Source organism: Lethenteron reissneri, chromosome 26, assembly GCF_015708825.2.
Source record: "Lethenteron reissneri isolate LAM-NWPU_2019-01 chromosome 26, ASM1570882v1, whole genome shotgun sequence".
Classification (NCBI taxonomy): domain Eukaryota; kingdom Metazoa; phylum Chordata; class Hyperoartia; order Petromyzontiformes; family Petromyzontidae; genus Lethenteron; species Lethenteron reissneri.
The window spans coordinates 19212861-19240705 of record NC_083804.1 but is presented as its reverse complement, the minus strand read 5'-3'; the positions used below and the strand labels follow the sequence as shown (position 1 = coordinate 19240705).

At 45.0% G+C, this 27845-nt stretch overlaps 2 protein-coding genes across 5 annotated transcripts in view; one reads left to right on the top strand and one right to left on the bottom strand.

The window, feature by feature from the left end:
* Positions 1-436: 436 nt before the first annotated feature.
* Positions 437-13737, top strand: RAD1 (RAD1 checkpoint DNA exonuclease). Of its 2 annotated transcripts, none has more exons than XM_061560422.1 (8): positions 437-535; positions 2609-2786; positions 5637-5787; positions 8533-8644; positions 9599-9796; positions 11118-11216; positions 11722-11842; positions 12913-13737. In XM_061560422.1, exons 2-8 carry the CDS (start codon positions 2613-2615, stop codon positions 13000-13002), a joined length of 945 nt encoding a protein of 314 aa, XP_061416406.1. In that variant the 5' UTR covers positions 437-535; positions 2609-2612; the 3' UTR covers positions 13003-13737. The 2 variants fall into 2 exon arrangements, with proteins under 2 accessions (XP_061416406.1, XP_061416405.1); XM_061560421.1 differs by lacking the exon at positions 437-535 and adding an exon at positions 547-657.
* Positions 13738-15448: 1711 nt separating this feature from the next.
* LOC133347799 (gamma-sarcoglycan-like) overlaps positions 15449-27845 on the bottom strand; it is a 47721-nt gene continuing 35324 nt past the window's right edge. For all 3 annotated transcript variants that reach the window (XM_061560419.1, XM_061560418.1, XM_061560420.1), the window contains 5 exons: positions 27354-27441; positions 26219-26338; positions 21817-21889; positions 21257-21380; positions 15449-20150 (listed from right to left, as the gene is read on the bottom strand). In XM_061560419.1, coding sequence (XP_061416403.1) covers positions 19965-20150; positions 21257-21380; positions 21817-21889; positions 26219-26338; positions 27354-27441 — 591 coding nt within the window. In that variant the 3' untranslated portion in view covers positions 15449-19964. The remainder of the gene's footprint in view (positions 20151-21256; positions 21381-21816; positions 21890-26218; positions 26339-27353; positions 27442-27845) is intronic.

The window sequence follows — 27845 nt, the reverse complement described above, 5'->3', positions numbered from 1 at the left end:
CATTTCCTTGACTTGCCCCACTTGTTGACTTTGTCTTATTGCTTTTGTAATTTTCGTAACCTAGCAGAGTCGGATCCTAAAATAAAAAAGGATCTCCCCCACCCGCTCCTATTTGAACAACAAAAAACCCCCAATTCAATGTGTTTCATCGTCATCTTCTTTTGTACGGCAAGGTTCAAATCTGCAACAGCATCCGTATACATCGAAGTTATAAATAGCCCTCGCGCTGTGGACATCCAAGTTATTAATATCCCAGCGGTGTGTAGTTTTATCGGTACATGTCAACGGCATGTCCCAATACTCTGGGTCTCAACGGGGGCACTGGGTGAGTGGCTGGGAGATAGGAAACCTCGACCCCACGGGGGGGAGGGGGGAGGGGCGGGGGGGGGGCGGGGGGAGGAGGGGGGCGGGGGGAGGTTCCAGATGCGGAGTCTCGTGACCCACGGCGTGATGACGTCACGCGGCTATGTCGTCATGTCTCTCGTGCAACTTCCCGCCAAAAAAAAAAAGTTCAACCCTCGGCCCTCCCCTGCAGGTAACCCGGCATTCATTTGCGTTACAAACACATTCCGCTGGAGCGTCTCGGCGGCTAAGTTCGCCTCGCTTGAAAGCGCCTTCCCCCATGCAGGAGATCTCCTCGGTCTGCGGCCGCCCGGGGTTAGTAACGCGCGGCGGGGCTCTTGACGCCGCGCTGCGAGGCTCGGCTAGGCCAGGCCCCCCCACCCCGTAGGCTCCAGAGTGGAGAGAAACCAAAACAACAACATTCGTGTCCATCTGTGGTGGTGGTGGGGGGGGGTGTTGGGGGGGTGGTGGTGGGGGGGGTGATGGTGGGGGTGGTGGGGGGGTGGGTGGTGGTGGTGGGGGGGTGGTGGTGGTGGGGGGGTGATGGGGGGGGTGGTGGGGGGGGGTGGTGGTGGGGGTGGGGTGGTGGGGGGGGGTGGTGGGTGGTGGTGGGGGTGGGGGGGTGGTGGTGGTGTTGGGGGGTGGTGGTGGGGGGTGGTGGAGGGGGTGGTGGTGGTGTTGGGGGGGGGTGATGGGGGGGTGGTGGTGGGGGGGGGTGGTGGTGGGGGGGGGGTGGTGGTGGGGGGGGGTGGTGGTGGGGGGTGGTGGTGGGGGGTGGTGGTGTGGGGGGGTGGTGGTGGGGGGGTGGTGGTGGGGGGGGTGGTGGTGGGGGGGGTGGTGGTGGGGGGGGTGGTGGTGGGGGGGTATAGTAGCGAAAGTGGATATCGATTTGTCTGCGTCAACCCCCTTGGCCCAGCTTCTAACTACAGTACTTGTTTTCATTTCTCTGTATTATGTACGTGCGTTTGTTTACGTTCAAGAACAATACGTTTGCTAAACTTTACAGGACTTACTATGTAATATCACGTTAAGTGTGTCGACAAAGAGGCTTGGGATATAAACATTCATTGCCGTGTACCTGGCATGCATTTCAATGCAAAACAATCACGCGGGATCTACCGCCTCCACGTATCTGTTCCCTCCACGTAAAAAAAAATATATTTAATCTTGTACATAAGCCATCAGCCGCACGGCATTCAAAGAACGCATTTTTCACTCGACCAATTTCGCCATGCAAGAGCCTCATCAGCAGTCAGGCTCTGACTATATTTGAACACAATACAGTGACGTGGCTTATACTGCAGTAATAATAGAGCACGCCTGAAAGTCATATTGAATGTCTATTTGACACACGTAGGCTTTCGCGACCAATATCCATAATATAGTTTTTTTTGGGTCAGATCGCGTAAATGTGTCACGTAAACAGAACATGACAATTCGTTACTCGTATAGCACACAAGTGTGTTGGAGAGCAAATCCATAACATTTACAATCTGAATACGGGTTTAACGACACATTTATATTTACGCGATCTAACCCAAAAATAACGTATGGATCACATTGAATGTGTTGTTGTTTCTCCTAGAAATGTAGATCACTTACTGAATCTGTCCACGCATAACCGGAATTCCTGCGGAAGTGTGGAGGTTCAGAGTATCGAATAATCTCTTTCGTTCATGATTCAATTGAGCTACTATAATTTTACACATTGCGTTAGGAGTAGTGGAGTGTGTCGCTGTGATATTGCCTCCTTCGTTTAGAGTATTTGGCTGATGTGCATTTCCACATGATAAGCCACTTCACTGAGCTCTTATTTGTGGCCAGGTCGCTTCTGAAAATGAGCTGTTTTGCTCATTGGCACTTGCCCGGTAAAATAACAACAGTTTGCTTTTCATTGTGTTTTTTTGTATTTCTGGATCAGGCGTTTGTTTGTTCTGGGTTACCAGAATAAGGCCACTTATAATTAGAGAAAAGGGCCACGGAAAAGAGCTCGACTATAACCATACCTGTTAACCGTTAATCAGTGCCTACATTATTATTACAGACCAATTCACACCTTATTGGTCTTATAAATCACCACGTTCATCCTACAAAGTCCCATCACAAGGGAGAAAGAAACACCAACAAATAGACATTTTGAAACGGCTGTACAACCGTATGGACCTGAAAGCTCTATTTCCCCGTAAAAGAACGCGGGTAAACCGTGTGGGTTGACCGGTATATGTATAACGACCATATAATTGAATGGCTTGCTTCCTATCGGCAGGGCGATGGCGTCCGGAGGGAGCGCGGTGCTGTCGGCGACGATGGACAGCGCCCGCACGCTGGTGTCGCTGCTCCGCGCCGTGCATTTCCGCGACCACGCCACCTTCCTTGCCACGCAGCACGGCCTCAAGGCCACGGTGGAGGACACGTGCACCCTGCAGGCCAACGCCTTCGTGCAGGTAAGGTGCCTCTACTTCTTCTTCTTCCCCTAGGCAGCCCAGCGGTCCTGAGCAGTCATCAATATTTCAGTCCTAAGTGGTCGCTTCTTTTTGATCACATGTTTTTTTTCTCCGATAGGATTCCTATCGGAATTAGTACTCGTGCAGAGGAGTGCATCGTCACCGAATGTTATAAAAGCAGAAATCAAAGACCTATTCGGTGGCTGAAAAATGGGTCTAATGTACAAACACTGATTTATAAAGTACACGCATCAATAAGAATCACCTTATTAAATATATTCACAATCACATTTTCATATCATTCCAAAACCTTTTTGATTCCTTCCAGAAAGCACTTATCTTTCAACTCATTCAGATACTTCATCCTAAAAGCACTTTCCAACCAAAGAGTATGCTCCTCATTGTATTGGAAAACTACTGAACTTCCCTGGGTGTCAGGTCTGGAGAATAGACAGGATGTGGCAGTTCCTCACTGGTGGCATTGCTTAACAAAGCTGCCTTTGCAACATTTGAAGTGTGTACTGGGACATTATCATGCACAAGCAAGGGTGTGGTTCACATCTTTCCATGGAACTTTAATGGCCCTCATGCATTCGATAGGACAAGTCTGTATAATATTTATCTCGCCACGGTGGTGACATGCTAATTACCTCACCTGGTATACAGGAGGTTGTGGGTTCGATCCTGACCCTAATGCCTGTATATTTCCCTGTATATTTGGAGTTTGCATGTTCTTTCCGTGGTCGTGTGGATTTTTCTCCGCGTTCCCTGGTTTTTATCACCACATTTGTAAACATGCATTAAAAGTATTTGGCTGCTATAAATTTCGACATGATAAGCGACTTCGTTGAGCTATCATTTGTGGGCAGATTACTTCTGAAAAAGAGCTGTATAGCTCAGTATAATTTAAGTGATAAAATAAAAAATACAGGCAGTCTCCGGGTTAAGGAAGGGTTAGGTTCCCGAGAACAATCCGTAACCTGAATTTTCCGTACATTTCAGAAAATGAACAATTTTCCCCCAAAATCAGGATAAATTTCCTTATTCAGAAATATTTATGCCTCCCTGACCCGATTACTAGTTCGTTTTCTCTCAGTACTGTATCGCGCTCTTGCCCGTTCTCTATTGCTCCCTGTATCCTATCGCGATACATACTCTTTTCACTTCCTATTATGCTTTCCTTTCATCAAATATCTACCCGAACACGACCCATAATGAAACTAATGGAGTTACACTGTTTCCAATTGTTCATGAATGCCACAAAACATTTGAATATTAATTGTTAACAGAAAGCAGTCACTTACAAATATTAATTTGCCGTGCATTAGACTAGGCCTAGACTTCTCTGATCGCTGTTGGTATTCCAGAACAAGGACCTTGGCCTACATCCTAAAACATCTGCTTACCAGGTAGTGGTCATCACAACACTCCTCTACAGCTGCCAGACGTGGACCTTGTACAGTTTCCACATCAGGATGCTTGAGGCCTTCCATATTAGGTCTCTTCAATGCATCCTGGGGATAACCTGGCGTGACCGAGTGCCCCATACTGAGATACTCTGCAAAACCAACTGCATGAGTATGGAGGCTACCATCATGCAGCACTAACTCCGCTGGCTCGGTCACGTCATCAGGATGCCAAAGGAGGTCCTGTATGGCCAGCTGCACCTAGGCCACCGGCCTACAGAGGGCCAGAAAAGGCGCTACAAGGACCAACTGAAGACGGCCATGAAAAAATTCAGTCTGAACCCTACCCAGCTGGAGGACACTGCCGCAGAGTGCTCCGTCTGGTGCCAGTTCTGCCAGCAGGGAGTGTCGAAGCTCGAAAAGGACCGAAGTGAACTAGGGAAAAGGCAGAGACATGATGCCAGAGCCATACCTACACCTCCACTCAGCGACTTCACCTATTCTCTCTGTCGCAGACGCTGTGGGACGAGGATTGGACTTTACAGTCACACAAAATCCCACAAATAGAGGCAGAGGAGGAAGGTCGTCATCAGATGCGATGGGCAACTTGAAGAAGAAGAAGAAGCGATCGAAGTGTAATTGTGTTAAATAAAGTATATACAGTAAATAACTCGTGAAATAAACTTAAAATAAAGAAAACTTGCAATAGAAAGTTACGAGACGATGTGGCGCGTATACGCACGGTAACAGCGTGACGGTATTCATCTGCAACCTCGCATGCTGCACTACTACTTGCGCTTAAGTAAATAACGAAAAACTTTCCGCATTTTATTTTTTTTACATTATTTATGGGAGTATTTCCATAAGGTCAGATTTCCGTAAGTCGAGTCTTCCTTAACCCGGGGACTAACTGTAGTTTATAGTTCAGTTTATAGTGTCATATGCACCACTTCCCAAAAAACCGGTGCACATGATCTTCTTGCCTGTAGAATGGTCTAACTTAAGTTGCTTGGGTGTTGGAGAAGTTGGATGTTTAGACTGTATGACCTGCCATTCAGCCTCGGGTTCATAATGGTAAATCCAGGTCTCATCACCTGTTAAGCTTGTCCCAATCTGCCTTGATTATAAGGAAAAGTTATCAGATGCTCCCTATTGATGCCATGTCATTCTGAGCACTCACTGTGCACACATCTTGTTTATTCTCACATGATCATGTAACATTTGTTTCTACTGATTCCACACTAATGCACAAGCTGTCAGCTAACTGCAACAGTAAGAGCAGTCTTCAAAAACTACGTCATGCATAGGCTTGATGTTTTCCTCATGTCCTGCAATTGCAAGCCCCGTCATGTTGGCATGCCCTAGTTTCCTGCATGTAATCCCTTTTTTTGCATTAATGTCTCCAGTACGTACCCATGTTTATCTATCCCCCCCCCCTCCGCAGACTTCACTTTTCCACACGTACTCCCTGCTTGAGAACCCAGTGTCGTTTCGCGTGAACCTCACGGCATTGCTCAGCTGCCTGACCATGTTTGGTGGCTCCTCTTCGTCCACTGCGTCGTCCTCATCTGCATCATCGTCATCAGCTGTGAGGGGTACAACATTACCCTTAGAGGCACAACTTACATTACAGCTTCACAGCGCATGGAGACTCACAGTTCTGCCATGGAGACTCAATCAGAGTCCACTAATGGACTCGTACTGTGTGCAGTCAAGTGGTTCACTGGTCACAGAACAGGTCCTGGGATTGAATCCAGGTTTCTGCCACCTGTGATTAAATTGGGTTCTCAATTATAGCTAGCTGATCTCAGTCTGGACTCAATTGACTGCACGCAAATCACATTAGTTTAACTTAATTTAGCTGAATTCCAGATCTGAGACTGAGAAAAATGCAGTTATGGCAGGTCCTGAGGGAAAGTGCAACAGTGTGTAAATATCACCACTGGGGAGACAAAGGCGGCCGGGCGTGGTGTTGGCCACCCACCCCCTCATGTGCCGTGCCGGCCTTCATAGGTGCTCGATAACAGCACTTGCCCCAACAGTCTGTTCAGGCTATACAAGGGATCTTTGTCTTGTGTGTTTGCCAAAAAAAACAACCCCTTATCTCCTCAGTGGTGCCTCACGGTAACGCTGTGGTTGATGTGAGCAATGCTATGTGGGGGGGAAGGCAAATTCCAATTTTCTGTTCCCCTCATGGTGCTCTTAGCCACCACAGGGGCCAATGAGGGCTGTGGATGGATGTGAGGGGCTGGTAACCATGTAAATGCAGTGCTTCTTTAACATGTTTAATCTCACTCCTCAGACTTTCATCATCTGAGACTTTTTTAGCCCGATCTATGAGCATCTTAATGAGAGAGGATTTCTGTGCGGGGAGATATGACTACTTTCAAATAAGCATCAATATGCGTTTTCTTTCGGTAAACACAGTGTGTTATTTAACAAACCTTATTAATTGGCTATGTCCGGTGGTAGTGGGTTAGCGATACGTTTATATTTACGATTTATAACCCATTAAACATTTATTATGAATGACATAATTAAAACTAAATATTTTATCAGGTAAGGCCCACTGAGCAAAAAAGCTATTTTTCAGAAGTGAGCTTGCCACAAATGATAGCTCAATGAAGTGGCTTATGACGTGGGAATTTCTAGCAGCTAAATACTCTAAACGAATGTTTTTAAATGTGGAGGGAAAAACTGGAGGGCCCAGAGAAAAATACACGCAAACTCCAAATATACAGGCATCAGGGTTGGGATAAAACCCACGACTTCCTGTATACCAGGCGAGGCAGTTAACAAAGGGGGGGACCGCACAGACTGTAATAACTACAGGGGCATCTCCCTCCTCAGTGTACTGGGAAAGGTCCGAGTAAGGACCTTTCCCGGCACACATGATGATGGGCAGGCCTGAGTAAAGCTACGTGGCCAGGAGTCAGAGCCATTCCTTGTTCACATTGGAGTGCGACAGGGATGTCGCCTCTGGCTCCCACATTATTTCACGTAATCTTTGACTACGTAGTTCGTGAAGCTTTCCATGGTTGTACTGGGGCAATTTCCATCTGGTACAGATACAATGGGAGGCTTATCGATGCCTGGGTGCAGTCAAGAGATGGCTCCCTATTAGTTAGCCATGTTATGTATACTGATGATCTGGTGATTGCTGCTCACTCAGAGGAGGAGTTGGAAGCGCTGATGCTGAACCTGGAGCATGCCACTAAGAGGTGGGGTCTTACTATCAGCCCTACCAAAACTTAGCACCTGCCTGGGTATTTTGTGCCATCAAACATACCATCCCTCAACTCACTATTGGTAATGGAGCGGTTGTGGAGAGATTTCCATACCTGTGCAGTGTGCTTATGACCAGCTCCGGTTTAACAGCAGAGGTCTCGCTCTGAGTCAGTCGGGCGGCATTATCTTTTCATCATGTACGTAATGCTGTGTGGAACCTACCTGATCTGTCACTCCACACAAAGCTTCGGGTCTTCTCGGCCACGGTCATGCCCTCCCTTTATGCTTGTCAGATGTGAACCCCTCGAATGAAATATCTGCGCCAGTTAGAAATATTCAGTCTGGCCTGCCTATGATTCATCCTGGGTTTAACCAGGCTGGATTGTTTGAGCAGCACACAAGTCCTTGAAAGATCTGCACACGTTCCCATCAGTGACCCCCGGCAGGGATGTCTGTGTTGGCTGGGTCATGTAGCCCACATACCCACCCACTACATGCTCAAGCAGCTTTTATTTGGCCGGATAGAGGGGGCTAAATGGGCACAAAACGGGCTGGAAAGAGATGGACTGATGCAGTAAAGGATGTGGAACTGAGTGGACTTATTGAAGACTGGTATCAACGGTGTCAAGATCGGCCTCCATGGAGGAGGCTCATGAAGGACACTCCCGAGCAGATGGAGGCAGTCGCCCTCCAACAACAACGGACGGCAGAGGAGTGACGCTTACAACAGCGTGTGATGCGCTGGGCCACTAAATTGCAGCAAGTTGGCACAGTAGGGGGCACACTGCAAGTAATTTCACCCATGGCACCTGGGTCTGTCCCGTGACCTATCAGCGAGTCTCCATCACTTCTCGTGGCCACAAAGGACACCTAGCCTGGCACAGGCGTAGTGGTGACATCATCACCACTTTGTGGTGAATGGCAGCTGTTGTTGTTGGTGACAGTGCCTGCTTGTGTACCTATACAATCTTCTTGTGTTTTTGAAGTGTCCATTTCAGTCATGTTACTGCTCAGTTATGCTCGATAGAGTGTGGCCGAGAGATGCAACTCTGTGATGGTCACCCATGAGGGAGTGTTTCCTTCCCAATGCATGTACGTGTCGCGCTGTGCAGGTGGGGCCGCACGCACAGTGGCACCTCCTGTGGCTCTGAGCCTGCGCTACGGGGGGTACGGATCTCCCCTCATCCTGTGCCTCGAGGAGGGCGGTGTTGTCACTGACTGCAGGTCATGCTCGGCACAACACGTGCTTGTGTGTGAATGAATGTGCGTGTGTGAATGCATGCGTGTAAGCGTGGGGAGCCATAGCATTGCGGTTAAAGCGATGCACTATGAATCTGGTGAATCGAGTTAAATTCCTGCTCACGGTCAACACCAGGGCCGATTATCTGAACCGGTCTTCGGCCTCCCCTAGGTCGACTCGTCCTTAAATGTGTACCCTGGTGCATTGTGTAAACATTGTCACTGGGGAGACAAAGGCGGTTGGTCGGGTCCGGTGTTGGCCTTGTGTGCTGCACCGGCCTTAATAGGTGCTCACTAACAGCAATTTCCCCAAAGGTCTGTTGAGGCTACAAGGGGGATCTTTATTGTATAGGGCTAGTGCAGTAACAGGTTCACATACAACACTGTGATCCTAGTGATGGGTTTGATTCCCAGCTTTGCACATCATAAATGGAAAGTGGTATCTGAACTGAACCCGAGTCCCCCCTGGTTTGACTCATCCTTATATGAGCACTTGGTACAATGTGTTAAATATTTGGTCTACCCATAGCTCTGACCACCCAACCCTCCAATGCACCGTGTCGCCCTTAATATCTGCTTGCCAACAGCACTTGCCACGGCAGTTATTTGGGACACTTTCTGTATGCCTGCGTATTAGCTGTGTAATTATTCACTCCCCCAACAACAAATCAATGTATTGTAATTTTTGGAAGTCACCATTTAATATATATTTTAAAATACCACATATATTATAGTGTTTTCTTCTGTCTCACGTAGTTTTCTTTTCAAATAACACAAATGCAACAGTACAGTATTTTAAATCTGACTTATTTGACCCATTGCTCGTATCATGAGCATAAGAATCACTATGAAATTATTCATCAAGACATACCTATTCCTGTATGTCTGTGATTGTCTATACATTCTTGTGTTGATACTGTACTTGCCTGCCGGTGCCAGCCTGAGGACGCAGGAGCCAGAGGACCCCCTGGATTTTGAGTTTGGGGTGTCCAACGCAGACGAGGAAAAACAGACCCCCAACAAGGTTATCTTGAAGGCAGAGGGGCTGAAGGAGGCATTCGCCGACCTAGAGCTGAGCTCGTCCGGCGCTGAGATGTCTGTCCACATCACCATGTCCCCCGCTCGGCCACACTTCCGGTGAGCTGCCTCTCCACGCTCTGCGGTTGGTTACCTCCTTGCACAAGCCAGACACTTACTGCAGGAATGTGCCTGACGTCAAAAATGAAGGATCCACTTGAAAAAGACCCTTACAATTCAGCGAGGCTTTCATGGCTTAAGGGCATTATCAGAATCTTTTTATTTATACTGGAGGAATCTGATGCCCTATGAAGTTATTTTGCCACATGTCCAGTAGGGGCGGATCAGCAAGTTTATATGGGACATGACAGAAACCGTCCTCTGCGACAACAGGACTGTTGATGTTTCTAGTACCATGGGCAATGCGGACTCCGTCAGTGCAGTACTGGACCAGGAGGCATGTAATGTCACCTGCCTTTATTCGATGATTTGGGGTCACAGTTCAATTCATTGATTATTTTGCTGTCCCTTGTGTTAAAATCTCTAGTGGCTGTAGGTTTGACATGAACCAATTACATTCTTATAAGCATAATGGAGTGTGTATTGTGAGTATAATAATCGATTTTAATTGATGAATCGATACATCAGTTCATGCTTTGTAACCAGAGGGATTCAGCACTCCACTGATGCAATGAATTGTCATTATTCCATCCCAGTTTAGTCTTGTGTTTTACAATCTGTGTATATTTTTGCTGTCTTCGCATGATGCATAAGAATTTAGTTTAATAACACTGGTCAACACACTTTTTCTGGCATAAGGTATTCCAACGGTTTTAAGGTAATTTTGGGGTGCTGATTCCAAATCTGATATCAGTTTTTGTCTATCACATCAGGGTTTTTGAGATATCAAATATTGCATTTCCAATAAAACCTGCAGAAGAAAAATATTAAATAAATGTGGATATCTACTTAAAATGATATTATAAACATACTATCCTAAACATACAGCACCATATTTTAACCCTAAAGCAGTCACTGACTCGCAACAACTTTCAATCATAAGTGACAGAGTTAATTTCGGGTAAAATCAATGAAAATGGGGTATGCCGATAGCATAAAAATGAGATGTGATAGAGCAAATCTGAGATCAGATTTGGAATCAGCACCCTGAAATTAGTCTAGAACAGCTGCAAAAGTCCAGGCCAGAAAACAATGTTTTTTTTGTTGACCGGTGTTATTAAATTCATACATCGTTACGTGCCGAGATGGCGAACACTGACCAAGAGCTGCATCAGGGCCCATATCTGTGTCCCCCGAGCTCTTGGGCGATGAAGCTCCCTTGGCTGTGCTTGTATCCGTAAATTAATATATGTCCTTGCTTGTCCCTGTGTGCATCCATGTACATCTGTGTGTCCACCCTTATTTGTTCTTTCTGTCTCAGGCTGTCCACGTTCGGACCGCTGGGGAGCACGCACTGCGACTTCCCCAGAGACTCAGACATGGTGGAGTCCTTCCACTGCAACAAGGCACAGACGAACCGGTACAGTACCATTCATGCTCATAATACTTACATACTCGTAACTAAACTTTAACACACTACCAATCCCAATTCTGTTTGTCTATCATCCTGTCTGACCTCTGCTGGCAGCTGGACAATAGGAATCTGTCGGCCAGACATTACTCTTAACTACTCTTATACGACCAACTCGTATCACACCAGAAACAAGTACCTATCCTCTTCACATTACCAAACCCCAGGCATTCACTTCAGTAGTTATATTAAATAAATTTAACAACACACAAAGGTGCCCTCACAAACAACAGGAAGGCACATCTGCCATCTGTTTCGTGCCTGCATTTCACCGTCATAATGAGTTTTTCTCATAATTTAAACAAAAGTATTCGATTTGAGTTATAGTAAATGTTTTATGGGTTATTTTTTAAGTAGCTTTTTTCAGATGTCATCGACTACATTATGGAGCGTGCAATTTTTTGTTCTCATTTGTTGTGCTTTAAAAACGAACACGGTTTCTTTGTCTTTAAAGGTACAAGGCATCGTTCTTGAAACCTAGTATGAAGGCTTTGTCCCAGGCAAGCAAGGTATCTGTGCGCATGGACTGGCGGGGTCTCCTATCGCTGCAGTTCATGATCCCAAATGACGGGGAGGTGAGAAGGGATATACAGCACTCGTGAGCGCTGTTACCATATTAATTAAGTCATATTGTGCTTAATACATACAGTAACATTTGCACGGTTGGCTATGTATGATACGAAATAAGTAAAACATACATTTCGATTTAAAGCTTTCGTGACTGCAGGGATTCATCTTCTTGGTTCTTTCGGTAAAGTCACGTAGAAGGGAAGTTATAAAATAAAAAAATAAAACATAATAAAATCAAATAATTCTCACGACGTTTCGGCTACAACGCAAGCAGCCGTCTTCAGGTGAAGAATGCTTTCCCTTCTACGTGACTTTACCGAAAGAACCAAGAAGATAAAACATACATAATAAAATACTACGTGTTATTTCCACCATGTAAAGTCACTTTTAAGTCTTTCAAATTTGGGCTTCCTAGAACGCACTCTGATCATGACACAAAGTCAAAACAGAAGCAGGCTATGTATACCAAAATAATGCTGGTGAAAACTTTAACCCAGGACCATATTGTGGTGCAATGAATTGCTGCTTAATGTTTACTTCGTGAAACAGACATTTCTGATATATATAATAAGAAAACATGGTTATCAGCTATGAAGCAAAACAAATTTGTATTTCTTAAATTGTTGCCATGTCAGCAAACGGCCATGGGAAATGAATCGACTTCAATCGGTGCTTCATGAGCCACTCTTGCATGACATGATAGGATGGTTCTGAATGCTCCAAGTTTGCTCCAAGTTCGCAGTCGGCAAATTGTAAAATGAAAATGTTTGCGGGTTCGTTTGTCATTAGTGACTGAGCTGATATGACCAAACTCATTAGACAGAGTAGCATGAATCGGTCATCTTTTTTGTGGGTGAGAGTCCGAGGCTCAAGTCAGGACTTCTCCTATGAGCCCCATTCTGCCATCTGTTAGATTCCCATAGATTCTGGACATCACAATTCTTCCATCCCTGTGTATCTACTGAATGTAATTCATGTGAGTTGACCTTAGTGGTAAAGGTACAAATCCTTCCATAACCAAGCTGTTACAAGGCAATTGTTGGCACCCTGTGAATGACAATGTATCTTTTTGCAGGTCAGCTTTGTCGAGTACTACTGCTGTCCTGATGATGTGCAGGAAGAGGATGATGATGATGATGATGTAGTCAATAGTGACGACGATTAAAGTACCTGCTTTTAGAAGAACCACGGTGTATTCATAACCCATGTTCTTTAGCAATTTCAAACAAGACTAACAGGACTGGTCTTTAAAGGGTTTTTTTTAGACAAAAGCCTGACAGAACAGTCTCTTAACGAGTCTTTAAGATGGACTGACAAGACTTGTCACTTTTGCAACCTGCAGACAACTGCCTCTGTCAGTTAAGTTGGCTAACCAGTCTGAAGATATTTTACTGTTTACTCGGTTTCCCATACAGTCTGTAATGAGCTTCATATGAGCCTGTATCAGTTTTGTTAACGTACTCTATTGACATGTTTATGGTGCGTTTTCTCGTGCAGTAATTTGGTCACCAGAATAAATAAAAAGTGTATCACCTTTCTCAGCTCGCCTCTTGCATGCGTTAAAATATTGTCCAGAAATGAATAGAATTTGCTGCAGTCATTACTGGCATGCCAGCAATGTGTTGATTTGTGGTGGGCTAACCCTCCGTAACTTAAAAAAAAATTGTCACCTGTATTATTGTTCTGTATATAAGTTGACAGAAAACCGTTACAACCCTGCTGCAGTGGTTCAAATTCCGGTTGTGACATTGGTATCGTTATATTTACCGTTCCAACTTTGTCAAACCTGAAGCTTCATGTCCCAGAAGTTCTTCTGAAGGCACTTCAATCGGCCTCTATTTACAGTAGACGGTTCATGCCTTTTAACTTAAAGTGTGTAAATATGTAATAAAACAATATAGATGCCACTTGTGAATCTTGTCATTTTCTGCGTGGGTGAAAGATGTGTATACGAGAGCGTGGGGCTCTGGGAGAGTAATCTTTGTGCTCAACAGGGTCGGTGAATTGTGGTGACCAAGGATGATGCAGTTCATAAATTTTGATTCTCATGCTCAGTCCGAGTTACATCATGTAAGGATACGTGTTTTGTTTAGTTTACACCACCCCTGAAGCCACGAGTCACTAAACACTGCACTGTAAAGAATACAGTCATTGATTCTACTTGTACAGCGGTCCCCATTTTATACGCTTTTATTTAACTCACTCCGTCTTGTTGTCCTATCAAAAAATCTTGTAACTCAAATTTTACCCACTTCCCAATGTGCGATCGACTGCAAACTTTGTATACTTATGTCATACTGATGACAAGACTATATTCTATCATAAAAAAATAAAAAAAAATTTACATTTTACACGCTTTTATTTAACTCTGTTGTCGTATCCTCAAATCTTGTAACTCAATTTCAACCGTCTTCCCAATGTGGTATCGACTGCAAACTTGGTATAGCTATGTCATACTGATGACAATACTACATTCTATCCTGTAAATCACGGCAAGCTTCGGGGCCACTTCCTGGAGTCGTGGAGTTCTGACTTTACTCACGCGGTACATTTCATTAAAGCGTGTTTTTTTAAGTTTTAAAATATTTTTCTACGATGTTTCTGGAAATCCCGTTGTAAAGCATCTAATTTTCCCATAGACCGTAGAAACAAATATATCTTGACGATGTGGTGTCTTCCTTTGATCAGCCATATTTAACAAGGTTACATAGGTACAAAAACACTTTCAGAACAAAAGCTCCACGCCAAATTACATTTCAAACCAGCCTATTCAAATGTGCTTGGGAGTCGTGTCGGAAGATGTCGTAAATCAATCCATGGCATAATATAAACATGGTAAATGTGGATCGTCGTAAACCGGACACCCGGTATATTTGAAAGATGTGCAAACTACTTGCGTTTTTAAAAACCAAAAACTTCAATTAGATAAATCAGGTGTTTCTGTACTGCATGCAGCAGTAGAGGCTGGAAGTAGTGAAAGCACTGGAACCTTTGCTCAAGGTTCAAGAGCGCTCTCGTCACCTCTGCTTCGGTGACCCCAGCTCCAGGGAATACAGAAAATTGGCAAACTGCTCTAACTGCAGGGCTTTGGAGCTTGGCCAAATTTTATATGGTGCAAAATGTTTTTTGATGTGGTATTATCCTCTTGTGTCCATTTACTCAGCCACAATGGAGCCCCTTGCCATAGCTAAATGTCTCTGGGTGAAGATGTGAATCCCGGTGGTGAGGCATTATCTACATCATCTGGTTTGCAGGTGTTGGGTTCCATCCCAGCTTCGACGCCTGTATATTTGGAGTTTGCATGTTCTTCCCCGTTTTATATTCATTTTTTCCTCCAAGTCCCCCGGTTTTCACCTCTACATTTAGAAACAGGTGTTTAAGAGTATTTGGTTGCTATAAATGGACACGAACTGCTTCATTGAGCTATATTTTTTGGCCAGGTTGCTTCCGAAAGATACTTGTAAAGCGCAGTAGGCCTTATCTGATAAAATAAAATAAAAACGTGTAGTTTAGAATTTCACCCTTGATCCAGAGATAAGATTTTTTTTTGCAGTCAAAATAGCTGAACCAGGTGACCCATCCAATACAGAAAGAACCCTTGCATCGGCCAATACAAAGACTTCATTTTATTGGAGTGCCAGTTTGATGTGCTCACCAATTTCCTCTTAGCTGTAAATGGCAGCCCTACAGGGGATGGATATTAGTTTGGGAATGACTACTAATGTGACCAGTTATAATATCATCCAACAGTATGTGGGTTCATGTGACAATACAAACTCGACACAAATGCACAACACTTTAATTCTTCAAAATATAACCGGCATTTTCATGGGGGTTCCCCCACGTTTTTAATATGCATTATTTTAGCAAAGGCTTCTATACAATATCTTTTCAAAATACATATTTACTACATCCATTGTTTTTTATCCCTTTTTAGCAGTCAAAAACATTACTATTATTATTTACATAATTTGCCCACTTTTAAACTTTAAAACCCTGTCTGGTAAAACTGAGCCCTGTGTGATGCTGTTTGTAAATTCGTACCTATATACTGCATTTAAACCACCCATACGGCAATGGTAAGAACGTTTAATTCGGAATCGTGTTCAAATCTTGCTTGGTGCCTGACTCAGCCCATATTCCTACTGGGATTGACAGTAACCGCAACTTTGCAAAGCCAGCAGTTGGCTCTCTCCTATTGTCCTGTCATAGCAATTTCTACCCCAGGCTCAGGGCTGCCAATGATGATGAGCACTACTTCAAGGTTGTTTGAGCAAAGATACACTTTGACTGGTGTAAGATTTAGGGCCCGTTTATCATCTGAATAGAAATTTGTCAGATATTTTTAGATGAAAATGTGCCAATGTTAATGATCAAAAATGGGGGAATTGGCACTACTTTTGGGCTCATTTTAATCTGCCACAACAGTATGTGCACAATAAAGTATAGCCTCGTGTATAAGGCTGCGACTCAAAGCTATGACTCCCAATTGAGCCAGTGGGTCCCAAAGGGTCCCATTTGAGCACTGTACTGCAAAAACCTTAACATTTGCAGCCTTATAACACCGACAGCTTGTAATTCTATGACTAATAATGTGATAACAGTTGAACATCAGGGCTTCAAATCCTCAATTGAGATAATGGCCAAATGTTGATTTAACCCCATCATCATTCCCCAAGGGATTGGATGAAGTGATCTGGTATCGGAGGGTCTCCACCGCGTCATGCAGTTGACGACGAGCAGTGGGGGGCTGTTGTCTTCGTGCTCCCACGCTCAGTCGTGGAATTTCCACCACCGACCGAGAATGGCAAGAAGGCCATTCTGCCCAATGAGCAATGAGACACTTTGCCCTTAAAATCATAATAAATAATGTCATATGAGTGACTAACCATAACCATTATAATAGTAACAGCAATAATAACAGGAATACTAGTATTTTAAAATACATTTGGTTTTGTATTGCGACACTCAACAGCTTGCATAGATTTTTTTTTGTTCTTGCAACAATGATGGGGTGGGGTGGGGGGTGGTGGGTGGGTGGGGGGTGGTGGGTGGGGGGGTGGTGGGTGGGTGGGTGGGGAGGCGACACACACCAAGCACTTGGACAAACTGATGCTCCAGTCAAGTGTAAAAGCTGTATGGTTCATGTCCAATTTAAAACGAATTAACAGCGAGTGGAGTCAGCAGGGTGGCTCTGCCTCTCGGGGCACTCAATGGCCATGCTCGGAACAGGGCGTCGTAAGTTTAATTCAGTCAAGACTGCCTCTCAGCTCATTTGAAACCTACATCACACTTGCCAACCCCAGAGGGTACAACATTCTGTGAGACGGAGTGAAAAAGTTTGGGGAAACGGAGGGAAACCAAGAAACTGAGACTCAGAACTGTGACTGCAAGGGCGAGTACACTTTGATACAATTGGGGGTGGGGGGGTTACTAAATGAGTTTCCATAGTATCAATAAGCTAATGTGCACCACTTCGTGAACACCCCCATAGTAAATTAAATAACCTTGAATAGTTATTACTTTCTTGACTTTTGAGCTGACCCTCACATAAGACCTGAACCATCAGCAGCTGCCCGGTGAGACACTGCAATACATTGGGCTGAGTATTCATTTCAGGTAAACAAAACATGTGAAAATCCATTGCAAAGCCGTGAGACACTCAACATTGTGAAAAACGAGTCTCCTTGAGACTTGACATGATACATGGAGAGAACCACATCTCCACATAGCTGTAGCGAGTGCAACCTAGCATTGGTAGAGACCCATGAAGGCTGTTTTTGACAGATAAGCATGAGGTGCACTGGTTGTCCACTGCAGATGCCTGTGATGTCACTACTACGGATAATTGTGAACACCTAAGACATCTAGCCATGTAGATTGAACCAAGAACCTCCAATGTGCTGCTTCAGTGCTTCCAATACAGCCATTAGGAACCGCCCGACAGAGCGGGAGATATGCAGCTTCATTCATTGAGCCTAGGAAAGCAGGTGTTGATCTTAGCGCTCCAACATGGCCATTAAGAAGCTTCTAGAGCCACCTGGTCACCTCTCCGAGCCAGTGTCACAAGGGCCTTGGGGGGATCGGGTGAAATGCGTCTGGGATCGAAGATTTGCGATGACAGAGCAGCGACGAGAGCGACAACACCATGACGACCGGGGAGACACAATGTACAAACACACGTGTTTTACAAGAATCGTGTGTGTGTGTGTGGGTACGTGTTATGAAGTACAAGTGGGTTACGTGTATACTACGTGTACGTGTCTGAATGCGAATGAACCCAATGTGTGCATGTGGTGGAAAATATTTATGCGTGTATGAATATGTACATGTGTTTGTGTGTCAATGAGATTACAGTATATACATGTATGCATGTTTGTGGTACGTGTAAATGAAATGTCATGTGTGCATCAAATGCAATGCACAACCATCCTGACATACCAGTTTGATTTCAGGAACTGTGGTATAGGAATCAAATTTGGTCTGGGCCCATCTTAACTTGACTCAGTCTACAATGACTGCATCTGGTGCGGCGTATGAGCATCATAACGAGATATAAAGGTGGCCAGGCATGTACGAGTGCTGGCTCACACACCTTTTCATGTTATGGTGACCTCAATAGGTATTCGCTAACAGTACTGGCTCCAACAGTCTATGGTTAAACAGGGATCTTTGTCATGTGCATGAGCAGAGGCATCGCGGTTTGTGCAATAGACTGCAATCCCAGATGAACCTGGGTTCAATTCTTGATCATGATGCAGATTTTGCAGTTGGTAAGTGAACTGGGCATGAGTCTCTCCCCTAGGTTATCTCAGCCTAAACTAAATACCTGGGGCCTTGAGAATATCTGCTTGGGAGATAATGGTGGTTGGTTGTGCGTGGTGCTGGCCACACCGAATCCTTCCCGTGTAATGCTGTCCCCTTTAACAGACACTTGCTAACTTGTGAATGCCACAACAGTCAATCCTGAACAAATTGGGGATTTTTGTTAATTTAGTTTTAAATATAAATGCAGAACGTGTGCTGGTCAAAGTGTCAACTTTCATTTTCCTTTCAGCAAAAAAATAGTTCCCTTTTTAAAAAATGTTTTAATAACACTATATATGTACGTATGTACACTCTTATGTATTCATGAGTGGGTATGCTATTCAACGAATGTGTTTAGTGAATGAACCAGTGTCACATTGTATGTGTATATGCCTGTATGCACGTGAGCATATATGCGTAAACAGATTTACGAGCGCAGTGCGCGAGTCTATATATATTAGTTCTTGAGTGTATGTGCATGGTAGTGTATGTGCATGGTAGTGCATGGTAGTGCATGGTGTGCTTGAGTCTATGTGCATGGTAGTGCATGGTAGTGCATGGTGTGTGCATGGTAGTGCATGGTAGTGCATGGTGTGTGCATGGTAGTGCATGGTAGTGCATGGTGTGTGCATGGTAGTGCATGGTAGTGCATGGTGTGCTTGAGTGTATGTGCATGGTAGTGCATGGTGTGCTTGAGTGTATGTGCATGGTAGTGCATGGTGTGCTTGAGTGCATGTGCATGGTAGTGCATGGTAGTGCATGGTAGTGCATGGTGTGTGCAGACTAAGCCTCACACAGGAGCTGTAGTGGTGTCACCACCTCCAAGTTTGTTGTATTTGCATGTACTTGAGCACCCAATTGTATCTGCATCTCTGTGTGTAGATGCATCTATCTTCCCACAGATCTATCTGCATGTGTGCATGCATCTCTGTGTACACATTGAGTATAAGGCTGCATGTGCATCTCTGCGGTTGTGTGTGATAAAAATGTGCTCATCTGTGTGTATCACTGTATACATCTGAATGTGTCTATGCATCTGTCTGCATATGTGTGCGCATAAGTGTATACTGTGCATGCATCTGTGTGCGTTTGTGTGTTCCGTATGTCTGTGTGCATCTGTAATTGTGCACATCTGTGAATTTCTGTGCATCCGTGTGTATGTTTCTACGTGCACCTTACATGGCACAAGCGCCGTGGTGACGTTACCGCCACTTCGCGGTGAAAGGCAGTTGTTGTTACGTGTCTATACCGTGTGCACGCGCTTGTCCATGTGTGCGCAGGTTTATGTGTGTGTGTGTGTGCACGCAAGCACATTTTGCGCTACTGACAGATGCCACTTTGCTCCAGGCAGGTGGAGCGGGGCCCAGCCTCTGCCAGGTACAGCTTTCCGTTGGGGCACGAACAAAGCTCGTACACGGGACCCCCCGCACCTCCCACTGCCCCTCCTGACCCTCTTGTGCCCTCGGGCAATTTCGGCAGAAGCACGCGTGCAGCATCGAGCACCACCTGTCACAAGCAACACGTGCCCACCACGGTCACAGCCAGCCAAATCCTTGCCCTCCAGTGTACCTCGCTTCACCCGGTGATCCCCCATTCAATTTGTGTATTACCAAGAATTTTAAATGAGTACCTGTTAATATTATACAGGTGAGGACCCAGCAAGATGCTGTGTCTGATCATGTATTTTGCAAATATGCACCTAGAATATGCCTCCAGGCCATCAGGCCTGGGTTTAAAACGTAATCCATGGGGTGGGAGGAGGGGAATGGGAAACACATTAAAATTGTTTACGGACACAATTTAGTGACATTATTTCGTATGACTGCTGCCCTCTTTCCCGTGATGTTACATCACTAACATCACTAGATTGAGCTCCTTAAAGGATATTTCAAAGCTTTGAAACCTTTGCTGGACACAGTCTGTGACACAATCTACAACTCAGCCTATTTAGTTTGCTACATAAGCTGTTCAGCTGCATTTTCCTTTAACGAGATGAGACCTCTTAACCCGATCATAACCCAATTAACATTCAATATTCATAATTATACTTTCATCTAATTAGATTCCGTATCTTCATCCACATCCACTATTAGTCTTAACCTGATCCCATGCATACAGAGGTGTGCACGTGCCTACTTGTGCACACGTGTACACATGCAATAACATTTGGATTTATATAGAATCTAAATGCAACAGCATATCAAGACACTGCATAAAACAGCGGAACTTGTGCATCACGGAGAGATTGAGGCGTATATATGTCGTGTATAATGTCTAGAAAGACAGTCAACCATAAGCAGAGCAGAAGTGCAAAAGGTCTCAAGCCTGGAACAGAGGCAGCACAGATGGCTGGGTCAAGGCAGTTGCAGACCAAACGGGCAGCTGACAGAACAAGAATGTTGACTTGGGGCTTCGAGAGAATGCCATGGGCTGCTGGAGCACAGAGCGGTGGGGCATGGTGCTGGTCACCGAACACCTCGTGTGCCGTGACGGCCTTCATAGGTATTCGCAAATAGCACTTGCCCTAGAAGTCTGTTAAGGCTATAAGAGGTTTGTCTTGTACGTATTCTTAGGTTTTCTCGCTATAAGAGGTATGTTTGTCTTGTACATACCGCGCCCTCTGTGGACTGCAGGGTGATGTCCGTTCGACACATTGCCTCGAGCCCGCCCGCCTCGGCCCGGATGCTAACTCCCTTGGGTGCGTCCATGGTCAGAGACCTCGTCGGGGCCTCCAGCCTGAGGCGAGGGGGTGACACCATTATGGCAGCATTGTGGGCAACATCAATGTCGTGACGACGTGTGTGAAGAAGCATAACATCGGCCTTGGGTATTTCTATATTTTATCAATTAATTTTTACGTTAAGATTAATTAATGTTCAACGCGTTATCACTTGGTTTATTAAACTGAGATTGGGTAATTGAAGATTACTCGAGATATAAGTTTGTTAAAAATATGTATTGAATTAGCAGGTGTTTATTAAATCGAGATGTGTTATATTGAGATGTTAATTCAAGATCCAATTAATTGAGATTAGAGTAGATTAAATGTTGAACAGATCAAGACTCGTTCAACACGTTCGTTAATTCCAGTCACTAAATGTATTATCTTTAAATGAAGGCCCATTCTTTCAAACTTTCATCGTCAACTCCTGCCACCTCATCACGCTCGTACTTGAGTTCGTTGAAGGCCTCCGCTCTGATCTGCGGCGTCTGTACCGAGTGCTCGAAGATGGCTCCCTCGGCCCCTGGGGAGCAGGGTGTGTAGGCAAAGGGCGCAGTGTGAATGATGCGACACATACGACTCGTTCACGCATGCACGTAGCGTCGGCACTCACTCAATTTACATCACAATTGCAAAAGGCCTTTATCTCGTCTGAAAGGGAGATCCCAGCATTGGCAATGGTGTTTAAACACAAGCTGTTGCCCGTTCCATGCATGGCATAATTTCCAAGGGCATATATGTACAACCATACCCAATTGTCACATGTTGAAGAGCCTTACTTTCCAAAACATAATCTCCATGGGTGCATCCTTTTATTTAAGAGTATAATGATGCGATACAACTTCTCAACGCTTCCTGGTTACAATGTTGTAAGCTGTCTTTTCAAGGATGATATATGGTTTTAACCATGATAAGGAATGAAGAGTAAAGTATTCGTCTCACATTACAGCGACATACTGCAGGTGCCCTTATCACTGCACGCATATTTTCATGCCTTCTAGTCTTGCCCAGATATCCAACATTTAGGAGCCATTCAATACAATTTTAAACCTCGTTGAAGCTGTCTAACAATTTATCTTCTCTTAAATTATGTCTGTTGGGTAAAGACCCGCAGGAACTAACTTATTTCAAGGTGTTGTTTTCCTTCATGTTTGTTTTAAAACAGATAAATTTGTAATCTTTCATCGCCGGAAGCAACGTCAGCCTCCCTCCATTGCATTCTGATGTAAACACAATGTATGCAATTGATGCATTGGAACGTTTAAGCTGTAGAGCAGTTAATGTATAAATGTATGCTGTAATCGGAGGTGCGGGAGAAGGACAACAAACTAAATACAAAAATCAGTTCCAAAGAAATAATTTTCAATCTCGATTTTAAAGTGCATAGCTCCAGTGGCTTCCTAATATCGGAAGGAAGAGCGTTCCAGATGGCTGCAGTAGCGCATCTGAAAGCACGCGATGCAGTGACCGTCTTTAATTCGATGGTGAGCCCAAAATCGCTGCGATGATGACTGGAGTTGGCGTGATGGTTCATGCTTCTTAACGAGTCAAGAAGCATGGCATTATATTACCTGCTTGCCATTCACACCTTCGCCTCCCTTTCCACATCAAATATAACTTAAATTCAGAAAGCCTTGTTTGTCTGCTTGCACATAAAATCAATCCCATTGATCCCCACTCTCTTCCACTGTCTACTTACATCAACTTTGTTGCTTTGACAATTGTTTGAACATCTGTACCATACACACATATTGACACATGCCATGTTGCTTTCGTGAAAAACTGAATCTTTACTTATACAGGAGGAATCTGATGAACTATGAAGCTCTTTTACACAGGTGTCCAAAGCTATTATTTGAATCAGCCTTCTGATGCTGATTTCATGCTCCTACTGCTTGATATGGTATCTTTAATCGTGTTTGTGTTCTGTTGTCCAATTTCTCACCCTATGTTTAATCATAATAGAGTTTGGAGTATGCTATATTTTGTTTGGCATCTGTCTCTTTTTTAGATAATTCATCTAAGCTTGTCTCTTTATGTTTTCAGATAATTTATACTTTTACACTAATTAGTGGTGAAACATTTAATTACGTTATACCTCAAAGCAATTGCATTTGCTACTGAAATCGGCTACCTCCTAGGCTAGAATAATGATGTCAGTGTTGTATTTGCCTGCAGCTTTGCCCTCTTATTAGCTACGCTTAAGTGCAACTTGCATCACACTGGTCTGACTGTGTCCTGTGTTGATTGTATTAGGGACAGACATGTTTGACAAAATATAGATTTGCCCATTGGAATAATGTTCGTCTCATTAAAAAAAATTCACCATTTAGACTACTCCTCTTCTTTTTCCTAGATTCATTTTTGAAAAAGGTGTTAATTATTAACACAGTCTTTGCTAGCTGAAAACTGTTATTGCTCACTCCCCATTGGCAATTTTACCAAATTACCATCTTCGTGTCTGCACATTTGCATCATCGTCACCCGTTAGAATACTCATACTCTTTGGGTCTTTCGGTAAAGTCACGTAGGTAGAAAAATAATAGATCACGACGTTATAGCAACACAAGCCATCGTCCTCAGGTGAAACAATACAGCAGGCGGACTGCTGAGGCAAGAGGAAATGTAGCGAGAGAGCTACATACATTTGTGGTGGGTACACCCAAGGGTAAGTGGACGGGGCCAGGGATGGAATGTGTCAGTAAAGGTAAGGCGAGCAAACAGAAGGCTAGCAAGCGTCAGCTAATCCGAGGGGGGGAGGGAGGAGAGGGGCGGCCATAACGAGCGAGCGAGTGGGGATGCAATTTACAGAGGAATCGGCGGCAGGAGGAGAGAGAGGGGGGGGGCAAAGCTAAGAAAGGGGGCTGCGCGTGAGGCAAGGGGGAGAGAGAGGGGGGGGCAGAGATAGGGAAGGGAGCTGTGCAAGTGCCAGGGGGAGAGAAAGGGGGGGGGGGCAGCAGGAGGAGAGAGGGGGGGTGGGGCATAGATAATCGGTGGCAGGAGGAGAGAAAAGCTGTGTTAGTGAATGTGACTCAGAGAGTCGAGAGAAGGTGCTAACAGAGGTGGGCAGGAAGGGGACATCACAGCCAGTTATGACCTAAACCAGTTAATAACGTCCTTCCAATGAGTGCTCAGTTTGTGCCCATCTTCTCGGTTGAAATTGTGTCTGTGTTTATATATCTGGATGGCTACATGGACAAATCTTTGATGGTAGCCCAAAGGTTTGTAGAGTACCTTGGTCTCGGAAAAAAACAATATCATGTGAGCCCACCGCGTTAAAACAGTGATCAGCCACGGCAGAGGTGTTGGTTCTGCCGTGTTTCAAATCAGCCTTGTGTTCGCGAACACAGTCCGCGACATGTCACTTAGTTTCCCCAATGTAACTGCTGCCGCAGACACAACTTAGTTTGTAGACATCAGGGTATTGCATGTCAGGAATCACATCCTTCACAGATGGAATCAAATCACGGATTTTGTGTACTGTGTTGAATCGAACCTGGATCTTGTGTTTGTTCAAAATTTTGGAAATCTTTTTGGTAACACCTGCTATGTATGGCAAGGTGATGGTTTTGATTGGGTCCTCAGATGGTTGTCTCCCCATGGTTGGGGATAGAGCTTTGCGGATTGTGCGGTCTGAATATCCATTCATCTTGAGGGCCTGGTGCACGTGCTCAAGCTCACTGGCTAGGTGGTGCTGGTCAGAGATGCAACGTTACAATGTTTATTATATACATGTTAACCTCATTTAATAGTTTGTTAATTTTGGTATAAATATGGTGTACTTCATCATGAAAGTTTGTTGTTGGGGAATGTATTTTAATTATCTTTAACTTTAAGTCAATCTAGAGCCTAATTGCTCTTTCCAATGTACTCTTGAAATAAAAATAAATCCATATTTGATGACCGAAGAGACTAAGATTCCCAATAATTATCGTCACTCTTCCTCTACAATAGGAAAGGTTGCTAATGTTCAAAAGTAGTATGAAGTTTTTTTTCGTTGGGTTAGATCGCGTAAATATAAATGAAATGTGTCGTTAAGCCACCACCACTCAACACAGCCAATTATTAAGGTTTTTCACGAAAACAAAACGTGCCAATTAGTTACTACCTCAGCACACCGATGCATTGGGGAGTAAACCCACAACATTTACTATTGGAGCACGACGTTTTGCTGGTGATTACGGCCAGCTTCATCAGGCGATTTGCCAGAATTGTGGAAGTATCTCCTTGTATGCAAATATTAGATATACACCCAAGCACGGCGATCCATTTTAGTGGATCTCAACAGGCTCCACTATGTTGACATAAAGTACAAGTCCCATCTACTGGGAGAAGTTGTTTTTTTATGAATTCATTTTTAGTTGGGGATGTTTGTCATCAGCCAGAATGATAATTATTGTCTGCTGATGTCCCGAATTCCACAAAACATCTTTTGCGATCCATCCGTGAATCACGATCCACAAGTTGGCCACCAGTGCACCATTAGATGTGTGTATAATGAGCAAAATGAAAAAAAAAATCCATGCTGAATCAACACCTACACGGTGACATGTCTGGTCTCCATACCCTACACTATTGACCCCTTGTACCGGTCTCCCCGCATTGTCCTGTGCTTTACATGTCTCCATGTCTCTCCATGACCCCTTGTCTCCCTGTGCCCCCTTGTATGCCCTTGTCATTCCTGACTCCCCTGTCTCATGTCCCTCATATCCATGTAATCCATGTCCCCCATCCTGACACTATCTCCTTCGACTCCTGCATCTCTCCATACCCCCCCTCTGTATCCATTTGTCCCACTGTCTTTGCATGTCTCATCTTCCTCCCCTGTGTCTCCCCATGTCCTTGTCCTCACCGGTAACCCGTAGGCGGTCGGCCCCGACCACCACCTCGTCATCAGAGGCCACAAACAGCGATCGGCCCTGGGGCGAGGTGATCTCGAGACGCGAGCCCTCGTAGTGAAGCGCATCCGCTCCTAAACAACCACGCCAAACAACCACACCGTCGTCGCACGGCATAGCCGAACATCGTCATCAATGTACAGCCTGGCCAACTTCAAACACATCATCATCATCATGACATGGCAGAACCAATAGCATCAACATCATCACATGACAGACATCATCATCGGGTGGCATCTATAAAGACACAACGCACATGAATCGTCATCATTGCAAGAAACGGCCAGCATCACTCTCGTCACGATTTGTTTCAGCACAGCTCTTTGTCAATCCACTGCTGATGATGGCCACCCAGCATCGTGCAAATCGTGGGGGATATTTAACCACACTGCACCATGCCAGTTGGCAACAGTGGAGACTATGGATGTGGCAGCATAGCAGTAAAGCACAGCAACGGATTTCTCTGCACTGCTCTCTGCTACCCACAATATAACCCCACAGCCTATAACAACCAGCTGCGCATAGTCGACACCGTATCCAGGCAATATCCAGGCTCAAAACTGCTTAGCTTTGGAGATCTGATGAGATAGGGCACTCATTCCGGGTGATTTGATTACCAACTACAACTGTAATTACAAATACAAACTCGATCAATGTCATAAAAATCAGTAACCACCACAATCAAAGACAAAGATCCCCCGTATAGCCTTAACAGACTCGAGGGGGCAAGTGCTGCTAGCGAGCACCTATAAAGGCCGGCACGGCACATGAGGTAGTAGTGGGTGGCCAGCACCACGCCCGGCCGCCTTAATCTCCCCAGTGGCGATGTTTACACATCGCACCAGATACTAATGTGAGGCTGAGTCGACCTAGGGGAGGCCCAGGGCCGGTTCAAATAATCATCGCTGGTATTGGCCGTGAGCGGGAATCGAACCCGGGTCTCCAGGTTAGTAGCGCAGAGCGTTAATCGCTACACTACCGCTCCCCACAGGCCAGCACGACCACCACCACCATCACAATTGCATAACATTGTAAAGCAGTAGGTGTCTCTTTCTCTCTGCCGCTTTGTGTCTCTGGGGATTGTCTCACCCACTGTGAGTCGCCCTGTCACGTGCCCATCCGAGTTGCGTGCGTTCACCGTCACGTTCCGAGCTGAATGCATGAGCAGTGGGCTCTCCTGTACATTTGCACACACACACACACACAGAATCAGACACGTACAAGCAGACGCAATGACAAAGATCCCCTGTGAAGCCTTTCATAGGCTGCTGTTGTTGTGGCAAGTGCTCTTAGCCAGCAGACATGAAGGCCAGCATGGCGCATGAGGGGATGGATGGCCAACGCCACACCCGACCATCTGCCTCCCCAGCGCTGATGTTTACACACCTCACCATATACGCGTTTAAGGTTGAGTCGATATAGGGGAGGCCCAGAACCAGTTCAAATATTCGCCACTGTTCTTAGTCGTGAGCAGGAATCGAACTCGGGTCACCGGGTTCATGGCACAGTGCATTAACCACTGCGCCACCACTCCCCACAAGCAGACACACATACATATACAAGTACACACACACGTGCCCA

Bases quoted from the DNA above. Each gene is read 5' to 3' on its own strand.
- RAD1 (XM_061560421.1), top strand. From the start codon at position 623: ATGCAGGAGATCTCCTCGGTCTGCGGCCGCCCGGG. The intron at 2,787-5,636 runs GTAAGGTGCCTC...CCCCCTCCGCAG, and splicing joins AGGCCAACGCCTTCGTGCAG to ACTTCACTTTTCCACACGTA. The intron at 11,217-11,721 runs GTACAGTACCAT...TTGTCTTTAAAG, and splicing joins AACAAGGCACAGACGAACCG to GTACAAGGCATCGTTCTTGA.